This window comes from Pungitius pungitius, chromosome 20 (assembly GCF_949316345.1).
Source record: "Pungitius pungitius chromosome 20, fPunPun2.1, whole genome shotgun sequence".
Taxonomy (NCBI): domain Eukaryota; kingdom Metazoa; phylum Chordata; class Actinopteri; order Perciformes; family Gasterosteidae; genus Pungitius; species Pungitius pungitius.
The window spans coordinates 13,663,556-13,686,557 of NC_084919.1; the positions used below are offsets into that span (position 1 = coordinate 13,663,556).

The 23,002-nt window shown below is 44.4% G+C and overlaps 2 protein-coding genes across 3 annotated transcripts; both read left to right on the forward strand.

Annotated features, from left to right (window-relative positions):
* Positions 1-6,360: 6,360 nt before the first annotated feature.
* LOC119194548 (potassium channel subfamily K member 13) lies at positions 6,361-15,543 on the forward strand. The gene is made up of 3 exons (XM_037448656.2): positions 6,361-7,130; positions 10,091-10,869; positions 12,064-15,543. The coding sequence occupies exons 1-3, from the start codon at positions 6,794-6,796 to the stop codon at positions 12,241-12,243; spliced, it is 1,296 nt and encodes a 431-aa protein (XP_037304553.1). The 5' UTR covers positions 6,361-6,793; the 3' UTR covers positions 12,244-15,543.
* A 352-nt stretch (positions 15,544-15,895) lies between these two features.
* LOC119195120 (26S proteasome regulatory subunit 4) lies at positions 15,896-22,998 on the forward strand. Of its 2 annotated transcripts, none has more exons than XM_037449783.2 (11): positions 15,896-15,982; positions 16,539-16,592; positions 16,987-17,083; positions 17,338-17,462; positions 17,618-17,803; positions 17,982-18,110; positions 18,204-18,300; positions 19,188-19,377; positions 19,817-19,968; positions 21,691-21,845; positions 22,694-22,998. In XM_037449783.2, the coding sequence occupies exons 1-11, from the start codon at positions 15,980-15,982 to the stop codon at positions 22,826-22,828; spliced, it is 1,323 nt and encodes a 440-aa protein (XP_037305680.1). In that variant the 5' UTR covers positions 15,896-15,979; the 3' UTR covers positions 22,829-22,998. The 2 variants fall into 2 exon arrangements, with proteins under 2 accessions (XP_037305680.1, XP_037305681.1); XM_037449784.2 differs by lacking the exon at positions 15,896-15,982 and adding an exon at positions 16,127-16,293.
* The last annotated feature ends 4 nt before the right edge of the window (positions 22,999-23,002 follow it).

The window sequence follows — 23,002 nt, forward strand, 5'->3', positions numbered from 1 at the left end:
CACAGTATGGAGGAGCACGTCCAGCAGGTGCGTCTAGTGCTACAGCGTCTGCAGGCCAACCAACTCTACGTGAATGCGGAAAAAAGCCTGTTCCACGTCTCGACGCTCACTTTCCTTGGATACGTGCTGTCGCCAGGAGGGGTCGCCATGGACCAAGACAAGGTAGACGCGGTGCACAACTGGCCTACACCCAACACCGTAAAGGACCTCCAGCGGTTCCTGGGGTTCTCCAATTACTACCGGAGATTCATCCGGAACTTCGGAGCAATGGCTGCTCCACTTACCGCCCTTACGAGCCAGAAGAAAGGCAAACTCACATGGTCTGACGCAGCCCAGAAGGCGTTCGACGCCCTTAAGCTGGCGTTCACCTCGGCTCCCGTGCTGACCCAACCGGACCCCGACCGCCAGTTTATTGTCGAGGTGGACGCTTCCGAAGAAGGGGTCGGGGGTGTTCTATCCCAACGCACGGGGAGTCCCCCCAAGGTGCACCCATGTGCGTTCTTTTCAAAGAAACTGTCCCCGGCGGAAAGAAACTACGACGTGGGCAACCGGGAACTACTAGCCATCAAACTCGCCCTTGAAGAATGGAGACATTGGCTAGAGGGAGCTCGACATCCCTTCATTGTCCTGACTGATCACCGCAACCTGGAGTACCTGAAAGGGGCAAGACGGCTAAACCCGCGGCAGGCCCGGTGGGCCTTGTTTTTCACGCGCTTCCAGTTTACCGTGTCGTACCAGCCCGGAGAGAAGAACGCAAAGGCGGACGCACTCTCACGACTGTACGGGTCTCCGGCGTCTATGGCCGACCCCGAACCCATCCTACCGGACTCATATTTCGTCGGTCCCATTCGCTGGGAGATCGAGTCCGTCATCCAGGACGCGCTCCGCACGGACCCAGCACCACCTGACACCCCTGCCAACCGAGTCTATGTCCCTGCATCAGTGCGACCTCAACTCGTCCAGTGGAGTCACACCTCGTTGGGATCAGGACATCCAGGCATTACCCGAACCACTCAGCTCTTGTCCCAGAAATACTGGTGGAATTCGTTGGCCTCCGACGTGCGGGACTACGTGCTATCCTGTCCAGTCTGCGCACAAACTAAAACACCCCGTCAACTCCCCGCCGGGGAGTTAGTACCGCTGCCCACTCCCCAGAGACCGTGGTCCCATGTGGCAGTGGACTTCCTCACCGACCTACCGGCGTCAGAGGGGTTTACTACTATTTTAGTATTAATCGACAGATTCTCTAAAATGTGTCGCTTTATACCCCTGTGTAACCTTCCCTCAGCCATCGAGATGGCAGAATGTCTGTTCCTCCAGGTGTTTCGCCCGTTCGGCCTTCCAGAAGAAATCCTCTCAGACAGAGGTCCTCAGTTCACGTCTCAGGTCTGGAGGGCGTTCTGCAACCGGCTGGGAATAAGGGTGAAGCTGACGTCCGGATACCATCCAGAGACCAACGGCCAAACCGAAAGACTCAACCAGGAACTGGGGAAGTACCTTCGTGGTTATTGCGCACAACATCCACATGATTGGTCCCGGTACGTGGCCTGGGCAGAATACGCACAGAACTCTACGTTCCACTCATCAGTACGACTAACCCCTTTTCAGTGTGTGCTGGGATACCAGCCCCCATTGTTTCCCTGGGATACTAGGCCCGGTCCCGTACTGGCCGTAGAGGACTGGTTCCAGCGCAGTGGCGAAGTCTGGGAGACCGCCCATCGTCACCTCCGTCAAGCCGCCAGCACGCAAAAGAAGTTCGCAGACAGACGACGCCGGCCCGCTCCCAACTACCAAACGGGTCAGAGGGTGTGGCTATCCACGAGAAACTTGAAGCTGCGTCTGCCTTGCCGGAAGCTGTGGCCACGATACATCGGACCATTTAAGATCACCCATCGCATCAACCCGGTAACCTACCGACTGCTTCTACCTAAACATTACCGAATCTCGTCAGCTTTTCACGTGTCTCTTCTGAAGCCTGTCCATGTTAGCCCTCTCCATCCATCTCTACCGACACCAACGCCACCTGCCCCACTGGAGATAGATGGGGGTCCGGCATACGCTATCACGGCCGTGCTGGATTCCAAACGTCTGCGGGACGGTCTCCATTACCTGGTGGACTGGGAAGGATACGGCCCTGAAAAACGATCATGGGTCCCGGCCCGGGATGTCCTCTCCCAAGAGCTAATAGAGGAGTTTCATCGGATGCGCCCGGATCGCCCTGCACCTCGCCCGCGGGGTCGCCCGCCGTCTACAGTGGCTCGACCGTCAGGAGCCGGCCGTGGAGGAGGGGGCTCTGTGAGGTCTCAACCCCAGCGTGACGGCAGGAGGCCACGAGGGGGAGCCAAAGAACGCGTCCTCCGGAGTCAATCACCGGAATACTAGACACCTGCGAGAGAGGACGCGAACCCCGGAGCCAATCACCGGAACGCTGAACACCTGCGAGGGAGAGATACCTATAAAAACAGCCCGACGCAGCGGGCAGGTTGTGAGGTATTGAATGTACATTTCTCTGCTGAACCGCTTTGCTTATCTGCCTGAAACCCCATTAGAACCCGTGACTCGACCTTCCGCCTGCATCTGACCACGAACCTGCCTATTCCCCTGGACCAGAACCATCTTTTGCCTCCCGCGTTGCCGACCTACTGCCTGTCTTCGGAATTCCCATTTAGATTTGTCCCTAAATATAACTAATATCTGTCCTTGAATAAAGAAAGGTTGGAAGCTCTGATCCTGAGTCCGAGTCTCCGTCCAGGGTCCCTTCGTGACACAAACACAACCTGTATTGCACTTGTCCTTTTCCACAGAGAGATGACCAACATGGATTAAATCTAGAATATATAGAGAAATAGAGAGAAACACTGAATCTAATCACAGGATTAGAAAACTGCAGAGGGGCTGCTTCTGAGAATTCTAAATTCATCACTTGAAGCCACGACAACATTGGCGCAGACAGTCAAAAAACAACAGAAAAGACAAGATTAAAAAAACACAGACAATGATTTCACAAAGCAAGACGTCATTTCACAAAACTGATATTCAAAAAGACATTTCCTGGAGGAGGATGAATCATTTGTTGAATACTTGCTGCTTTGAATCTTGAAAATGAATGGAGGAGGCAAAAATATAAGTACTTATTTCTTCATTTGGACTCCCGGCACTAAACTAACTCTCACATGTCAGTATCACCTTTTTCAGTTTCACCTCACCTCAATGTCGTTGTGTTTTCTCTTTTGTTTTGCCACCTTCATTCTTCTAAATAATTGGCCTGGAAATGTTGGCAAAAAACAAATGCACATCAATAGGAATCTCAATCTGTTATACTTTTATAAACTACTGATAATTGCGTGTTATACTTTAATTTTAATTAGTGAAAACTAAAGCAAAACCAACATGTATTGCTTGTACAACAAAATATTTGCAATGGTTAAAAAAAGGGTAAATAGTGCATTTGTTGGGAACTATTTTCAGCTGTGAATCAATTTGGTGCCCTAATTAGTATTCACTGCAGGACAGTGTTTGTTGAAGGTGACTTGAGATAAACTACAGTGCCCACATGTATGGTAAAAAAAGGAACAGTGTGGACGTAATCAAGAGAGAGAGACAGAGAGACCTGCATGCTGAAAAAAGATTAGGGTATTTATGATATTCAAATCCTTCTCAGGAACATCTTGTTGACACAATCTTTTCTGTCTGAGAAGTAGGACTATATGCGTGTGTGCATTTTCCTGTTTATAACGGTACCTTTTAACCTAGTTTCTATGGTTACCCAATGCTCACTGGATACGAGAGAGATAGAGAGATTGTCTCTATCAAAACGTTCAGAACCAGAGCATTGTCTCTGGCTGAAAACAGAAGAAGACATACTCAAATCCATTGTCCCATTGGTCAGGTACGTTTTCTAATAAATGCTCTCACAACCTCGGGCGGGGAAGCCCAGACCTCCTGAGCAGCTTTGCTCAGCTAGGAAATGCGACTGGCAAACAACCAATTGCCAAAACCACAAGACGGAAACGTTTCTTCTCATCCAAGCGATCTGTACCCATCACTTTCTGTAATGATAAAACCATTTATGAATTTGGCTGTCTGGAAAGTACTCTCACTTTTACAGGTTTTCCAAATGTTTCTTCCAGGAATTGATTAATTTCCTCCAGCGTGTAGATGTCCATTGAAAGCCTATCAAATCTTGACAGTCGGAGTCTGTATTATAATCCATCTTTTTCTCCACCCACACCCCCACCCTCCCACAGATCTGATTTGAAATGAGCTAAGGACGCAAGTATTCTCTGTCCTTCAAGTCATGCACACCTATGGTTTATTAAGCATTCTCTGATAGTTTTAGACTCTACCTTGACTAAAACACTAGAAAACCGTAGCACTAACAAATGGTAGCACTTAAATTGTACTTATAATGGCACTTTCTATAACATGTTTTGAAACTGCTTATTTGATGAAAATTGTACTTTCTTGTTACTTGTTCTTCTGAGTTTGTATCTCTATGTGGAAATGCACTTATTGTAAGTCGCTTTGGATAGAAGCGTCAGCTAAATGACATGTAATGTAATGTAAACAACCACTCCTACATTTGGGAGACACTCAAGTCTACCACATACGGTCAAATAAAAGGCATTCATCAAAAAACTAATCTAATAATGTTGCACACCAAAAGGAACATCAAAGCCAGATGCTAACAAAGAAACCTAAATGGCAAAAAGCAAGGTGATCAAACACAGATAACACACATATCTGTAACATATCTTTCAGTAAGATCTTCTTCTATTGGCTCTGACACTTAAAACGAGGCATTGGGCCTTCAAATCGATGCACGATCAGCGGAGATACTGAAAAAAGGATTGCCCTTTACTCTTGTCTTGTTATATGGAACCATAACAGGTCATTCCAATCTGATGAGCTGCTACAGGTGTTTGTCATGTTTGGACACTGAAAATTATAGAAATTGGTCAACCTTAGTAAGTGTATTAATTTTAGAATAACGCACCCTCCTTTACAATGGTGGTAATACTGTATTCAAATGTGTTTAATGATAGTATTCACCCTTGTTTTGGTAATCCAATGTTGTTCAACCAAATACATATTGTGTCAATTATATTTATTTTGATCTTCTGTTTTTCACGGTGTTGGTTTGTTCCTTTTATGCCTTCTATGTATCTTCTCATGGTGTGTTTTGTCGCCCTTTGTGATTGTCTGCCTTCTCCTTTCACCTGCTCCAAAGCAGTGTGTTTCACTCATTTGTGTCGACAGATTGTATGTTATTCTTGGCTTACCCTGTGACCCTGCCTGTTGTGCTCAGATGTGTCCTGGGCTTTGTTCCTGCTTGATCTCAGACGTGTTTTTGAGTCATTAAAACCCATTTTGGTTGGAATCTTGTCGCGCAATTTAGTCCTCCAGTTTGTGAATTCTGACAGTATTTTTACTATGGAAATACATTACTGTTATTACTAACATATTACATTTACTGAACTTTAGTAATCATTACTTCTATGTACACTGGTATTTTGTTGTACTCACTTTTAAAACCTACAGCAAGGATTGCTAATAATTGGTACAATTGACACTTTCATTGAAGTACTTCTGGCTAAGAATATAACTTTTCAGAAAAAAGACACAATTACATCATCCGATGCTCAACAGTCATCACTCAGTTCTGGAAAATATATAGTGCAAAAAATATAAATAGAACTGGAAAAAACAAGATTAATGTTAAAATATAAAATAAAGTGTCATGTGGAATAAAGAGCAGAGAGCATGCGCAACAAGTGTCCCAGGAGTGGAGGACGGGGGAGACCGAGTCAGGGGGGGGGGGGGGGGGGTCTTTATAGACTGTTGACTGGAAGAAGCCGTTTATGGCGGGAGAGTGTCCTAGAAAGGTTGCTGCTCTGTCCATGGTTCTGAAATGGCTTTGGACGTCTCGTCGAGTTGTTAAACTCGCAAATTTATAGAAATAGCCTTTCGGTTTTCCCACTGATACTGAATAATGTATCTCGAATCGTTGTTCCGTTGTGACATTTGCTCACAAAGTCCCAGGGTAAGCAATCGGGCAGCAGCATGAATCCTTCATCGAAGCCCACAAATGTCAAGTCATATTGATCGCACTTTGCAAACTCGCTCCACGTTGTCGGAATCAAACCTCCAAAGTTGGGTTCAGGTCGAGCATTGTCAGGACATAACTCATTATCAAATCCCGAAGTTTGCAACATTACGCAGTGTGCAATATGATATAATCACATGTTCACAGGGATGTAGCAGATTTGACTGAATGAAGCGACAGAGGCTGGTCATCGACGTGTTGGCGCTGATTCCGCGCTGGGTAAAACGCGCAGAGGAGGTGGGGACATGTTTGGAGAGGCAGGGTCCCTCCTTACTGCGCGTCATAGCAACACTCACACAAGGCGGTGGAGATGAAATGCGGGGACGTTAGACTCGCGCTGTAGATAGTAGAAGAAGAAAGTGTGTATCCATCAATAATCCCCGTGGGGAAGTGATTCTCTGCACTTAACCCATCCCACCCAGTGGGAGCAATGGGCAGTTCGGCTTTAGGCGTCTTGCTCGGGGACACTCCGACCCAGGACATTGAGCAGCCGCGGCTGTACGCTCGCTCGCCAAATGCCCAATCAACAGACTTGGGAGAAATCGATCATGATCTACCACAACAACAATTCCATTGTATTGCGCAGGACTTTTCTGCCGCAAAACATCTAGTCGCCGTCTCTTCTTTTGGGAACACCATGCCACAGGTGGCGACCAGCAGCTGCATCGCCGTAACCACAGCAGCATAATGGCATGCAGGAGCGGTTCCTGCTGCGGCTCCGGTCCTATCAACGAGGACAACGCGAGGTTCCTGCTGCTGGCTCTCTTCATCATCATCTACCTCCTGTGCGGAGCCGCGGTCTTCTCCGCGCTGGAGCAGCCGAAGGAGCGCGAGGCGAAGGAGCGCTGGGCACAGAGGTTCGAGCACTTCAGTCAGAGGCACAACCTGAGCAAGAAAGACCTGAATAACTTCCTGAGGGACTACGAGGAGGCCAACCTGGCGGGCATCCGTGTGGATACGGTCCGACCTCGATGGGACTTCACCGGCGCGTTTTACTTCGTGGGAACTGTGGTGTCGACCATTGGTGAGACGGGGAGACGGAGACAAACTGTTTCAGCGTCGTCGCGTTTAAACTACGGGTTTGATTGAGTCTTCGTGTTATTAAAACATTTCCCTATCATGAGTCTCACCAGAATTTAATAGCTCGATTTTCCTTTCTTTCAAACTCTACAGCATGAGCCAAAATGAGAACGAATGAATACCTCTTCATACTCTTCATCTTCTCATCCCTCCGTTTTGCGAACAAACATGTGGCCTATCCTCGGGAAGAGAACTATGTGCATCAGTCTTTGATTTATAGCAAAGAGCGAAATAACTGCGCTGATAAAACTTGATTTGGTTAAACAAGCTGAGGAAATTGTTTAAGTTTCTAATTCAAGCCAATTATTTGTAATGGTGGTCCATCATTCTGTGATGAAAAGATCAGAGGATCCTTACCACTTTAATGCTTGGGGATCTCTGGGACAGTGTCATGCCTTTGGTCCACAACCCACTGATCAGAAGTCCCAAAAGCCCAAAGAATGTCCCATCGGACCGAAAGCCCGTTTGATCCACAGATCGTTATCCTAAAAACAGACAACTTTTGTTCTAAGGGACCATTGCACAAAAAATGCACTCATTCCAAAACAGAAGCATGTAAATGATGTCATCAGTTATTAAGTCATTGAACAATTAAAGATTAGACCATTGGGTTGAATGTTTTCTTCAGTGGGTGAGGCTCCTCAATTGTTTATTAATGTCTGACACAGATGTCTTATTGACAGTGGCACGAGCATACAATACAATAGAAGAATAGTTCATTCTTAAACATCTCATTTGGCCTGATTGGAATAAAACTCCACCTCAATCAGACAACAAATCTGAATACAGAGGCAATCAAATCCTCAGAGTATATTTTTCGTGACACAAAAGGCAATCAACATTTATCTGTGTTTTGTTGTAAAAAAAGGAATTCACAGCTGCCGATGCACACCACAGGACGCTGTGCGTGTGACCCTGTAATAGCCTTACATATAACAGTATGTGTTCTAATTGTTATGAACAGATAGAGCGACATACGGTGCTTTATTGAGCTTTCGGTGTTAAATGGGGGATGAGATTGGTTCAGTCGATGGAGAGACCTCATTTTGACTTCCATTCTGTTCATCCGTCTTTCCACAGGAGACAAAGTAGAAGTCAGACGCTAGCAGCATTTCAGAGTAAAAACAGCTTAATGGGTTCTTCTTAGCTCTATGAATACAAACTGAGATATGAGTAGGCACAATTGTGTTTTTGTTAGGCCAAAGACTGGTGGGATTACAGGGACATTTTAGACGAGCACACACTCGGGGACCGATTGTTGTGATGTGCTTGTACTGAAAACACCTCAGCTCTTTCAGTGACTTACAAAAAGACGCAGAGGGAAGGAGACTGTGTCGCCAATGGCAACTTTGGGAATCAAAGTAGTTGTGCGATTATCATTTTTTCCCTGGAAGAATAGGATACCAGCCATCTTTGTTAACAACAGACAATATGTGAGTTTGGTTTAAAAACGAGATCAAAATCGCTGGAAGCAATGGACACACTAAACAATTTCACTGTATATTAACAGTAACTTACTGGCCGCAGGGAGGCCAATATTTTACAGTTTTTTAATATTTTTACAGTATGTTAACATATATTGTATTACAGTATGCAGAGGTAGGAACAAGTCACTGTTAGGCAAGTCACAAGCAAGTCTCAAGTCATTGCCCTCGAGTCCCGAGTCAAGTCGAGTCAAAGACGAAGCAAGTCCCAAGTCGAGTCACAAGTCACAGCCAACAAGTCTCAAGTCGAGTCACAAGTCGTACCATTTCATGTTTCAAGTCGTCCTTTTATTATAGTGGGGACGGGGAACCCTGGGTGATGGTGCGCTGCCTCACAGACCTAGACTACGAAGGGAAGGGTAATGGTGGATGGACTGTGACTGTGTTATAGTACTGTAACGCTCACCCCAATGCTGCAGCGTAAATAAGGAGGCGATGACTGGCTTGCAACTCCGCTGCATTTATTTATATAAAACAACTCAACTTCGGTCACTGTTGGCCGTCACCATGCCGAACGAACACTTCCGCATACACGGCCCCCCAAAACTCGGGTTGTCTCGCGTAACTACAGCTGGTAACAGAGCATAACGTGAACACATGCAACATCTGCATAACTGATTAACTAATAACTTTAACTCAGCTCATTACACTACTTTAAAACGGACGTTGACATAATGTTGGCGAGGATTTCCATCGGAGTCTGAATCCATTTTTGTAACCATGAACGAGCTGTCTCGTTGATACGGTTAAATGGACTGCAGTGATTGGATGTCGTGCAGGCAGCGCGCGCTCTCTGCATACAGGTGGCGCACATTTTTTTGACAGATGCAGATAAACAGAGCGGCGCGGTGGTGTGAAAATGTTATCCCCCAGTTTTCATGGAAAGTAGCAAGTCTTCTCGAGTCAAAAGGCTCGAGTCCAAGTCAAGTCACGAGTCATCGGTGTTCAAGTCCAAGTCGAGTTGCAAGTCTTTGTACGTTTTGTCGAGTCGAGTCTCAAGTCATCAAATTCATGACTCGAGTCTGACTCGAGTCCAAGTCACATGACTCGAGTCCACACCTCTGACAGTATGTTAGCGTAGGATAACTGTTAATTGTCTTCTGTTATTGTTAATTGACAACATTGACTGTTCATTTACATGAAAGGGATCCACATTTAAGTGTATGTTACTGTAAGATTAAAAATCCTCTGTGAACTTACAGCAATACGTTACCGTGTTCATTTACTCAATTGTTAGTGTAAGATCAAGAGGCACTAAGTATGTTTTTAAAGTGATGGTAAAGATTTTGAGTAAAATGATTCATTATTTATTCAGAGACACTTGCACCTATGAAGGTCAAGTAATGAAATGACTCTCAGTGTTCATTCATTATATCTTCATGTTTCCTTTGAGAGCATTGTGTGTTTGTGTGTATCTCAGGCTTTGGGATGACCACTCCTGCCACCATTGGAGGAAAAGTCTTCCTGATGGTCTACGGTCTACTCGGCTGCGCAGCCACCATACTCTTCTTCAACCTCTTCCTAGAGCGGGTCATCACCGTCATCGCCGTGGTCCTAAAGTCGTGTCACGAACGACGACATAACAAAGCTGTGCTGCCTCCAAATGGCCACCAGGTCTCCGGGGGAAACGGAGCAGACGGAGCTGGGGGAGATGGAGGAGTAAAAGGACAGGATCTGGCTGGCTGGAAGCCTTCGGTCTACTGCGTCATGCTCATTCTAGGAGCGGCAGCCATCTTGGTGTCCTGCTGTGCCTCGTTCATGTACACGGCAGCAGAGGGATGGGGCTATCTGGACTCGCTCTACTTCTGCTTTGTAGCCTTTAGCACCATTGGTTTCGGAGACATGGTGAGCAGCCAACGGGTCGTCTACGAGGGCCACGCCATGGTCGCGTACCGGCTGGGCAACTTCTTCTTCATCCTGACCGGGGTCTGCTGCATCTACTCCCTCTTCAACGTCATCTCCATTGTCATCAAGCAGGTCCTCAACTGGATGCTAATGAGGCTGGAGGCGCCCTGCCGCTGCTGTTTGCCCAGTAGGGGTCACCGGCGACCCCGGCGGAACGTGGTGGCCCCGGGTCACCTCCGCGCCCGCAGGGACCCCTCCATCGAGACAGATGCCATCAACGAAAGCGAGACTGACGCTGGGCGCAGGATGTCTGGGGAGATGATCTCCATGAGGGACTTCCTGGCAGCCAACAAGGTGAGAGCTTCAGGGATGGAGCAGGTTGTGGCTGATAAAATCCCATTACATGCCAGACATTGTTTTTCCCTTCCTCGGCCATCTCCCTCATCATACGCTCCATTGGATGTTTAGTGCTGTTTTTGCAGCTTTCCTGCGTGACTCACGATGCAGAATGCAACATCACGGCCTCTCCGTACTTAGCATCAAGTTATTGGAATAATTGTAGAATGAAAATATGCAAGATCAATAGTTGAACAAAGGTTGCGTATTTGTGATTAATTTTTCCATATGGTCTTTTTTCAAGTTGTTTCCTAGGCTATGTTTGTATTACGTAAATCTGAATACCAATGTTCTTACCCCATTGCTCTCACCCCTTCAACGGCCCTCAAAGTCACTCGATGTCAAAGATCCTTATGTTTACATAACTGGTAGCCAACTTTGCAGATGAGACGGATGAACAGAGTGAGCCTGTTGAATGTCAAAACAATGCTGATGCACCGCAGGGTTCTTCTCAGCTGGAAAAATATAATCACATTTCTCCTGCTTAATGACTATTCTGATTAAAAAGCCTGAAGGTTTTGAGCAATTAGAAGAATAAATAGTGTACTGCGTGAACAATGTGAATGAACCAATAGTGGTAAAACCATTCAAACAATCATTATGATGGTGAAATTTCAATATTAAGCATTAAGATTGTGAATCAGAGGAACTCCACATTCAAATATCCCCTTTGTTTTTTGGGAGATGAGCTTTAATTCAATTTGAAAATCAATTGTGTAAAGTTGTAGGACACAAAAAAAAAAACTTTGATCGTGTATCTGGTAAGATTTGTGTGATTGATATACATCTCAATATATGTTTTTGTCACGAATTCATTTCGACATGAGCAAATCTAATGAAGCGTTGGAGAGGGCCATGTTCATTTTTATGTGAGTTGTCACATGAAGACAAGAAAGTATAAAAGATCCAATCAAAATACTCAAATCTGCAGGCAAACGTCCTTATTTATATGGCACATGGAGGAAATACACTATTAAAAATGTATTGAGAAAAATATTTTTTACACCTTTTAGAAGCTCCCGATTTAAATAAGTTCATACTGTTTATACTGGTTGTGTTACTAAAAATACATTAATCGTGTAAAACAGCTCCTTTACATTTGAAAAATACTTTCTCCCCTCTTGATGTATTCATCTCTTTCTCCTCCTGCAGGTGAATCTGGCAATTATGCAGAAGCAGCTTTCGGAGATGGCCATCGGACACCCGCGACAGTCCGCCTCCGGTTCACGCCAGAACGGCTTCTCGGGAGGGGTGGGCGCCCTGGGCATCATGAACAACCGGCTGGCCGAAACGAGCGTTGACAGACCGGAGAACCGCCTGAATCCTTTCTAAAGGTTACAAAAGGATGACGGGACGAGACGTGTGGGGACAAATTGACCCGGAGGACGGCCTCCCTGGAACACAGGAGAATGTACAAGACTGAACTCGTTGCTCCGTCGTCTTATCTTTGACAAGCAAGCCGACCTGCAGCAGCCACCCACTTCCTTGTCAAGAACAAGGCTCCATGAAAGATGCATGGTGGTTTGCTGGAGACTCACATCTGGACGAGGCTCAGTGTGCCGGAATGTTCTCCCGTGAGGATGTCAGTTTCCATGGTAATATAATAAGCCTGCCTTGAGCCCCTGTATCTCTGCCTAAAAGATATCACGCGCTACATGCTTCTTCACACCCCGACTTCCACGCATTCATTTTACCTCACAGTACTCATTCCCGCTTCTTGGCTGAAAAAAATACATAAAAATAGCTTCATGTAAATGCAGAATACTGTGTTTTATAATTATTAAAGTTCAAATGGAACAATCTGAATAGGTCAACGGCACTGTCAGTGGTTCACCTCATCTGTGACTCAGACACACATTATTCCCATCCATATGATTTAACATTGAAAAGGCTCCCTGCTTCCATTCATTATCAGCACAAAAGGAAAACCAAGCCCATCAAAGAACCTCACAAGGACCAAGCAGACGTGTTCAGGTTCACCTGTTATGTGAGAAGCCTACTGTTAACTCTGTCCATTATCCAAGCATGGACACAGACATGAGGACATTTTCACTCCCCGATGTTGCTATCGTTTGATTTGAGCTCAGCGTCGATTGGTTGTAGTCTTGATTTAGTGCAGTACACAAAAGGACAAGAACATTGCCAACATTGCCCATAAATGCCGGTGGAGGGACTGACTTCGGTGTAACCTGCAAGGGGCCAAGCAGGAGGCCACTGATTTAGTGCAATGGTCCTTATTCTCACTGTAAATGTACGTATGTCATGGTGAGAATCCTGCAGGCTCACCAGCTGAGCTTTAGGCGTCAGTGGGTCTGATGTCCACAGAACAATGGAAAGAATGTGCTACAATCCTTCTGTACGGGGTTTGCATGTTTTTTTTTCCAGGATGATTTCCAATTGTTGTTAGAATACTACATCTGTGAGTCATCTGTTGCTAAATCCCTTTCAGTTCCCAATACAAACTGAGAAGAAGGAAGTGTGATTCGGCATCAATGAAACATATGCAGAATGAAGAATGTGTGAAGAATGAAAAATGTGTTTGTATAAAAAGAAAGAAACGCAAGGTAAGGAAGTTTAGATTCCAGCCACAAGTCTCTTTGGCGGATATCTCAAAGGATTTGTAGTCATAAAGAATCTGATACATGGTGGCTGTTTTAAATCTGTCTGTACACTAAGAAAAGACTTGAATCCAGGCAAGGCAAGGCAAGGCCAGTTTATTTGTATAGCGCTTTTCATACACAAGGCAGACTCAAAGTGCTTCACATCATGTCATGTCATACAATAAAGTGGAAGAAAATGCAAGAATTAAAAGAGAATTTAAAAACAGCAAATAAAATTGTAAATATAAAAAGAATTCAAAGTTACAGTGCAGAGTGAGATATTAAAATCATATTAAAATTGTTTAATTAAAGGTTAAAAGGGCAATGTAGGTAAAATTTAGCAGAAGGCGAAGGTGAACATAAAAGTTTTCAGTCTTGTTTTAAACGTGGTCAGAGTTGGGGCGAGTCTTAAATCTTCAGGTAGTTTATTCCAGCTGTTTGTTGCATAGTAACTAAATGATGCTTTCCCATGATTTGTATTTACTCTGGGAATCACTAACAGAGTGGTGTCAGACGATCTTAGTGATCTTGAAGGCGTATGTAGTGGAAGCATATCAGTGATATACTTTGGCCCTAAACCATGTAGTGATTTATATGTGAGCAGTAGGATTTTGAAATTAATTCTCTGACATACTGGGAGCCAATGTAAGGATTTAAGAATTGGTGTAATGTGCTCACATTTTTTGGTCTTTGTTAGCACTCTAGCAGCAGCGTTCTGGACAAGCTGGAGCTGCCTGACATTTTTTTTTTGGAAGACCTGCAAGGAGACCATTACAATAGTCCAGCCTACTAGTTAGAAAGGCATGTACAAGTGTTTCTAAGTCTTGAGCTGACATGAGCCCTCTAAGTCCTGCTACATTTTTGAGGTGATAATAGGCAGATTTTGTTACTGATTTGATGTGACTCTGTAAATCTGAATCCATAATAACCCCCAGATTTCTGGCTTTATTTGATGTTTTCAGGGACACAGAGTGAAGGTGTTGGGTTACTTTAAACCTTACTTTTTTAGCACCAAATACAATGATCTCAGTTTTGTCTTCATTTAGTTGTAGGAAATTTTGACACATCCAGTCTTTGATTTGATCAATGCACTGGCACAGAAAATCGATGGGGCTATAGTCGTTTGGTGATAGCGCTACATAGATTTGGGTGTCATCAGCGTAGCAATGGTGGCTAATTTTATTATTTTGCATGATTTGTCCTAGTGGGAGCATGTAGATGTTGAATAAAGTCGGCCCTAAGATCGAACCCTGGGGGACTCCACACGTTACGTCGTTTGGTTCTGATACGAAGTCACCAATGGAAACAAAATAGTTCCTGTCTTGTAGATATGACCCGAACCAGCTTAAGACTGTGCCTGAGAGCCCCAGCCCCAGTTTTCCAACCTGTACAAAAGTATTGAGTGGTCGACAGTATCAAATGCAGCACTGAAGTCTAATAACATTAATATTGGAGCTTTGCCAGAGTCTGTGTTCAGACGGATGTCATTTACAACTTTAATAAGGGCCGTCTCAGTGCTATGAAGAGGTCGAAATCCTGACTGGAATCTAGCAGCCTTAATACAAACTGCAAAGATGTTGCTTTGCCATGGCCTTGCAAATGCAGTCTGCCCATACACAAACACACACAAACACACACACTCAGGCGAAGGTGTCGCTACACTTTGAATAAACGCCTGTTTGTCCATTTGAACACTCTAATGGAACATTCAGTGTGGTTTTATTCTGCTGTGCAGCAGAGGAGGTCTCGTTGTTGCACTGCCATTCATGGCTCAGCAGTAATATTGATTATCATGTTCACAAAAGATTTGAAAACACTGTACCTTAGTATGGACTGTAGTTAAATGGGAGAATAAATGGAAGGGTACATTGTAAATTGTTTCCTTTTTCCTTATCCCATTTGTAATATGCAGTGTTATACCCAGTACAGGTCAATGGCTGTCAATCAGTGGCTTTTTCTTGTTCTGTTACTTTACTCTTGCCAAACGGAGTACAAATAAGTCTTAATAAAATACAGAAATCAACTGATGCGCTTCTTGACCTGCTCCAATGATGGCTCACCAATAATCATTTGAATTTAACTATGACAACAAATGAAATGTGATATATTTATCCAAACGAGTTTAATAAAGTTAAATAGAAAATTAATCAATTTTGTAAACTATACCTGTAAACACAGACAGCTGTTGAAGCTGCAATGAAAATCCTTGACTTTTTATATAATCATGTTATACTTTCTAAATGTAGTCAATAACAATACATTGTGACTTCTGTGTTAAATTAATACACAATCACACAGTTTTATAATAGTAATCAAACCTGAACGACACAATATTGATGTAAGCCTGACATCATTATTGCATAGACTTTCCGAGCATTAAGGATTCCTGTCGTCGGAGTTTTTTCCCTTCACTTTTGTCCCTTGGTGTTGCCATACCCTCTGACGTCACTTTAGTGCGACGAGTAACAATGGTAAGTGAGCAAGCAGTTTTTTCTGCTGCTCGTATTTTTATTTTTCTAAAACATTTCATCCGTTTATACAGCATTGATCGTAAGGCCTTGGACGTTATCAGTTGTGCTTCCATATAGTTTATGGAGGACTTGTGTCTTATTTGTGAAGAAACATCCGACTTAAAAGTTGGTTAGAGCTAGCTAGCTCGGGGCTAACGTTAGCTAACGTTACATTGGTTCTCTCGTTTGGCAGCATCCGTTGTCCGAGCTGTAGCTAGCGCTATCTTTTAAGTCAGAAAGGAAGCGTTGTATCTGTTTCTGTGTGTGTGATGGTAAGTCGTTGTTAAAGTTAGTGTCTTCAGTAACATAATGTACGTTAGCGTGTAGAATTGAACGTCAACTGTCCTGTCAGGTATTGTCTACGACCACGTAAGCTAACGTCACTTTTAACCAGCTCCGCTAATGAGCTAATATCTGGAAAGGGAAATACCTAACTAACCTTATCTCTAAAGGGCACAACACACTGAGGAATGCGTTTCCTCTCATCTTTATTCACTCATGTGTGCTATTATTTTAGGGTCAAAGCCAGAGTGGAGGCCACGGTCCGGGAGGAGGCAAGAAGGATGACAAGGTGAGAATGACATCGCTTCTGCTAGCCGGCGTCTCTAGCTTGTCATGTTAGCCAAATATTAGTCTGGTGTGGCGACTAAACTAACTTTTTCATTATTACCACTGCATTTTTTTGTTTGTTTTACTTGACTGATAATTAATGAGGGAGTTTTTGAATTAAAATTAGATTTGTCAAGCTTCAGCTTCTCTTATTATTACCTGACCTGCCAGCCAACCGCTTTTTGCTAAACACTGTGGAATCCGTGTATTCTGCTAGTTTTACTCGAACCTATGTGAGTGATGCGAGCACTAGAAAGGTGCTCTGAATACTTTTCAATTCACCTTATTGAATAGGGATGTATTACTTTGTATTACTTTATTTTGACATGTATCTTCCCACTTTGTCCAAATCGAAGGATAAGAAGAAAAAGTATGAGCCTCCGATTCCCACCAGAGTTGGCAAGAGGAAGAAGAAGAGCAAGGGACCCGATGCTGCCAGTAAACTACCATTGGGTAAGGACCTGAAAAGGCCAAGTCTCGTGATGATTCTGTAGGCTCGTTTTTTGCATACTCGAGCTCACTGGATACAGCTGAGGATACTTTTAAGTCTGTCATAGCCAGCACACAGTTTATAAATAGTATCAACCGTCCATCTTGGCATTATTGAATAAAAACTGATGATGGAAAAAGCTTAATATTTTGTGGTTGGAAAAAAATATTTGGTTACATCATTCTTTAATGAGGTTCTGCCTGTGTTTGTCTTCCAGTCACTCCTCATACTCAATGTCGTCTGAAACTGCTGAAGCAGGAGCGGATCAAAGACTACCTATTAATGGAGGAGGAGTTCATCAGAAACCAGGAGCAGATGAAGCCTCTGGAAGAGAAGCAGGAGGTCAGTCGTCATATTACACAACTTACCTTTTTGTGCTGTCATGGTATTTCGATAATTTATTCAACTTTTGTCAAACTAGAACAATACAGAATAGACCAAATCTGAACTCCTACTGTTTTCCTTTTTTAATAATCCAAGTTGTATATTTTTTGCAGGAGGAGCGGTCAAAGGTGGACGACCTCCGGGGGACTCCCATGTCTGTCGGCACTCTGGAGGAAATTATCGACGACAACCACGCCATTGTTTCCACCTCGGTGGGATCCGAGCACTACGTGAGCATCCTGTCCTTTGTGGATAAGGACCTGCTGGAACCAGGCTGCTCTGTCCTGCTCAACCACAAGGTGAAAAAAATACATCTTAAGCAACATACCATGGGGTTGAGAACTAAAGAAAGCAATAATTATACTCACTTAACTTCCCTACTACATATTCCCTACTACACGACACTGCGCACTACCCGACTCTTCCACTGATTTGATACCGTTTTACAGTTGTCTTGTGTTTGTGTGTTGCCTCCAGGTTCATGCTGTGATTGGTGTGCTGATGGATGACACTGATCCCTTGGTGACGGTGATGAAGGTGGAGAAGGCCCCACAAGAAACATACGCTGACATTGGCGGACTGGACAATCAGATCCAGGAGATCAAGGTACAGCAAACATCTCATGAACTGTTTACATTGACTTGAAGGTTTAATTGTTTATGTATATAACATATTTTCCTCTTTTTTGATTTTTAACAGGAGTCAGTGGAGCTGCCTCTCACACATCCAGAGTATTATGAGGAGATGGGCATAAAGCCTCCCAAAGGAGTCATTCTGTATGGAGCTCCTGGCACAGGTATGAGATTCACTAAACGTAGGACCAACAGTGGCTCTCAGAACAAAAACAACAACAACAACAAGCACTGATAATGTTTTACTGATGTCATTGTCCTTTAATTAGAGGATACGGTGTTCAATCCCTGGCTTTGCAAGACCATGTCGACATGTCCTTGGACATAACACTTATCTGCAAATTGCTATGAACAAGTATGACTGAAGATCATCCTGATGTGCTAGAGGGACGCCTTGCATGGCAGCTCCTGACATCTGTGTGTAAATGATGACCTGTAGTGTTAAACTGCTTTTGAGTGACCTTAAGACCACAAAAGAGATATCGTACAGCCCATTTACCATGAACAGGCTGAACCGCACTTGTATGTGCATATATGGGCTAACCTTTAAGCTTGATTGCAGTTGAATCATATTTTTAAGTGAAGTTTGAAGAGCAGTTGGGGATCTATTTTTAGGGAACCACAGCAGGGAAGGTGAGAGACTCTCATCAACGTTTTACGTGCTGAGATGGAACAAAGTTCTTCACAGCCAGTGTTACACAGTTATAATGATTCAAAACATCTTTCCTCAATCGTAAAACCAAGCTTATCAGCAGTGGGTTTTGTTATGGAAGTATCATAGGCATGGACTTCTCTGATGGCCTGTGTGAACTCAACCTTTGTCCCATTTGAAAAAAGTAATATATACAGATCCAATCTACTCGCCACCAAACAAGATCACTTTTACAAAGAAGAAGTGGCTCATAGAAATGCTGCAGTTTCCCCTTCCATTATTTTACCAGAGCTCCCCACCAACGGCGTGCTACTCTGATTTAGCGTTGCGTTGTCTTGCTAAAGGTCTTTTTACCAATGTGCCAGAGAATGATTTTATGTGATGTTTTGCATCTACCAGGTAAGACACTGCTCGCCAAGGCTGTAGCCAATCAGACATCAGCCACCTTCCTGCGAGTTGTGGGCTCAGAACTGATCCAGAAGTACTTGGGAGACGGGCCCAAGCTGGTCCGAGAGCTCTTCAGGGTTGCAGAGGAACATGCGCCCTCCATTGTCTTCATCGACGAGATTGATGCCATCGGCACCAAGAGGTACTAAGAGCAGTTTGAGACCGAGAGCAGTGAAACATGCACCTTTAGAGGTACGGTGAGAGGGAGATGACTAGGTGTTGATTAGTAAGTGTGAAACCTGGCTACACCTCGATATATATATATAGCGGCTTTATTTCTGTTAGATTTTCTGTCATTCTTTTTTTTTTTTTTAAGAAAATAGGACTAGTGGCAAATTTCTTCGTCTATTTTCATCCTCTTTGGCAACCGAATGTAAAAAGACAGTAAGTTTGTTAAGTAGAATATTGGCCTACTTCCATGAATGCGCATAGTTGAACGTTGACTAATTTTTGAGCGGGAAGATGTGACCCGGCGATGTCTCTCGAAATAACGGGACTGCTAGATGGACACGCTGTGAGGAGGCGTCTCTGTGGCCAGTGAAGTTTGATTGTTTGATTCATATCCTGCCTGTCGTTTGTAGGTATGACTCCAACTCGGGCGGAGAAAGGGAGATCCAGAGGACCATGCTGGAGCTGCTCAATCAGCTGGACGGGTTTGACTCCAGGGGAGACGTGAAAGTCATCATGGCCACCAACCGGATAGAAACCCTGGATCCAGCCCTCATCCGACCCGGTGAGGAGCAGTCTGATTGGTTCTGATTCTCACTTTTAATTGTACATGACTGTCTGCTCGGCTGAAGCCAACGCTTCAGGTCTTAAAGCTGCGTCTCCTCTGGTGTCCATCAGGGGGCGACTCCTGTAATTGTGTAGAAGTCAAAGAGCAGAGCTGAGGACACTGTGTACGTGCAGAATAGCAACGTTTTGGTACTAAATGGCATCCGTATGCACAGACAGCTGGGTGAGCTTCAGACTCCTACAGGAACTGTGTCTGGATGACTGCCGCTTCCAGCGCTGCATGATGCTAACGGTTAGCTTGTTCCCTCGGATCAGGGACCGGAGAAACACAGCAATGCTCTAGAGCAGCATTACATGCGGATTGACAGGTCTCCACCACTGTATACAGCGCCTCCTTACTCCTGCAGTCCAAATCTAAACACAATGTTGCAAAGCACAAGGTAGGGGCCGACCTCACGGATTCATAACGGCCATGCTCAAACCAACGGGTGACATCACAACGACTGGGGGAGCTGCATTTGGGGAATGGCTGGTAACTACGTGGAGAGAAGGGGACATAACTGAACTAATTATTTCTCCTTCTGGGCATCTTAATATATAATACATAGACTTATGCTAAAGAGGGCAAGTCACTACAAGGAAAACTACAAGTCTTCCTCATTATTTTTGGTAAAGACTAGGAAGAGTTGGATTTTTTTGTTGAAAATTACTATATATATAAGTAATTTTCAGTCGGGGGCTTCATGGGGCTTCATGCGCTCCACGGTGCCACCGGGTGGACAATAAATGTATAACAGGCGCAGTGATAATAAAGACACCATGGCTTTGGTGTGTGGTGCTTAGAACTGAATAATGAAGGAATAATGTGATGCCAAAACATACATCATGAACATGGTGTCATACGGGTGAAGTCAAAAGAGAAGCTGGATGCAGGATTGTGATGTTACTACGAACTTGTGACACCTCAACTAGGGGAATTTGATTTATTTACAAGTCATAGATATCTACCTACTTAAAAATGCTAAATATTAATTTATTTTTGTATGTGGAGTCTACCATATACTTGCAACAAATGTTGGCATAACTTTTTAACCTCTAGGCTACCTACCCATCCCCGTTTTTGACAATAATTCCAAACCTTTTTTGCATTATGCACATTACTGGCGCCTTTAACCGGAAGGTTTTTACCTATTTTATGATGATTCACCATCGTCAGCGAGTGCTGCTGCTGCTGCAGGCGCATCCGCCGGATTGTGCTGAGTGACGTACGCAGCAGGAACAGCAACAAAGGAGTTACGCACTGAAGGGAATCCAGGGGATCTCCAGGACATTTAGTGACGCCAATGACCGCCGCACATACCGAGCCAGCCACTCGATGGATGGGATTGAATGTGTTCGTTAGTAAGCAGGAATCCTTAATTAGCGGTGACCCTACGTGCCTGTTTTCAACCTATTGGGCACGGTGCTCAATGGTATTCAAAGTCTTTAAGGCCAAAGATTATGTATGTATGTGTTTAAAACACGGCGTAGCCATCACTATTGTAAACACCATGTCTGGCTGATCAGCAATCAGATCGGCTTTTTAAATGATAAAAGCAAAATGTGAGCCGAATCATCACATGAAGCACTTTGTAAAGTGATATATATATTTGATGTATCAACCCCAAATGATCAGTGTGATTACCCAGTTTGACACATGTATTTTTCCTCTGCTCATCAGGGAGAATTGACCGTAAGATCGAGTTTCCTCTGCCGGATGAGAAGACCAAGAGGAGAATCTTCCAGATCCACACCAGTCGCATGACGGTGGCCGACGATGTCACCCTCGATGAACTTATCCTGGCTAAGGACGACCTATCAGGAGCAGACATCAAGGTGAGTGTCTTTTCTCTCCCATCCTTTAGACAAAGCATTACATTTCAACTACACACCCTGCATGGGGGGGGGAGGTCTGTAATGTCTGTAAGCGTTCTCCGTTACAACACCAGGCGGATCAAACCGCTACACTTAAAGGCACTTAAAATCACCTAATCCAATCAAATAGATGGAATCCTTCATATGAGGCACCTGAAGGATTCCATCCATCATACTGTTTCATACCTGCAAACAAGCAACAAGTGAGGGGGCAACTAGAGATGAGGAGAAAAGGTGATGTCGTGATCTTTGCAATAAAACATCTTAGATGTGACGTGTGGAGTCGTGGCCAATCAGCCTTGAGATCTCTGCAGCGTCTTCATTTCCCCTCCAACTTTTCATCCTGTCACTCCAAATGTACACGATTCGATCTACAACCTCATCAGATCAGTGTAGAATTTAGGCCGTGATTATAAATGCTCGAGGTTTAATTAGACGTGTATGTTGCGGCCACGTAGCAATGTAAAGTCTGTTATATAAAAACAAACTGCACCCACCCTCATTTTTATGATGAATGATTCTACATTGGCCTTCTCTTTGTTAAATGTCGGAATTAAGCTTCCAGTTTCCCTTTTCCCTGTGGTCAGTTTGCATGTTGTCTGTTGAGCGAATGCTGCGAGGATGAGCACAAACTTTTCAGTTCAAATCCATATTTATTTAACACAGAATTAAACACATTAGCATAGACCTTCAGTAAGGATCACAGATTTCCCCGTATGTCGCTGTGTGCAATTTTCCCATGAACGATGTTGAATATTGTAAAAGAAGGAGCTGAGAACTCGAATAAACAAAGTCCTCTGTGTCCTCAGGCCATCTGCACAGAAGCCGGCCTCATGGCTCTGCGCGAGCGGCGCATGAAAGTCACAAACGAAGATTTCAAGAAGTCCAAGGAAAACGTCCTGTACAAGAAGCAGGAGGGCACCCCGGAGGGGCTCTACCTCTAACCCTTCCGGTCTCTACCCCCCCCCCACCACCCCGCCTCCATCGGTCGCCGTGTGAACGTCAGGAGGTCTGGCTCCCCACAGAGAGTTTTGATATATTTTGTGCATGTCATGTCTGGCTTATCCCCATCTTGTGTTACCGTTACTTGAATAAAATGACAACAAAAAAACAATGTG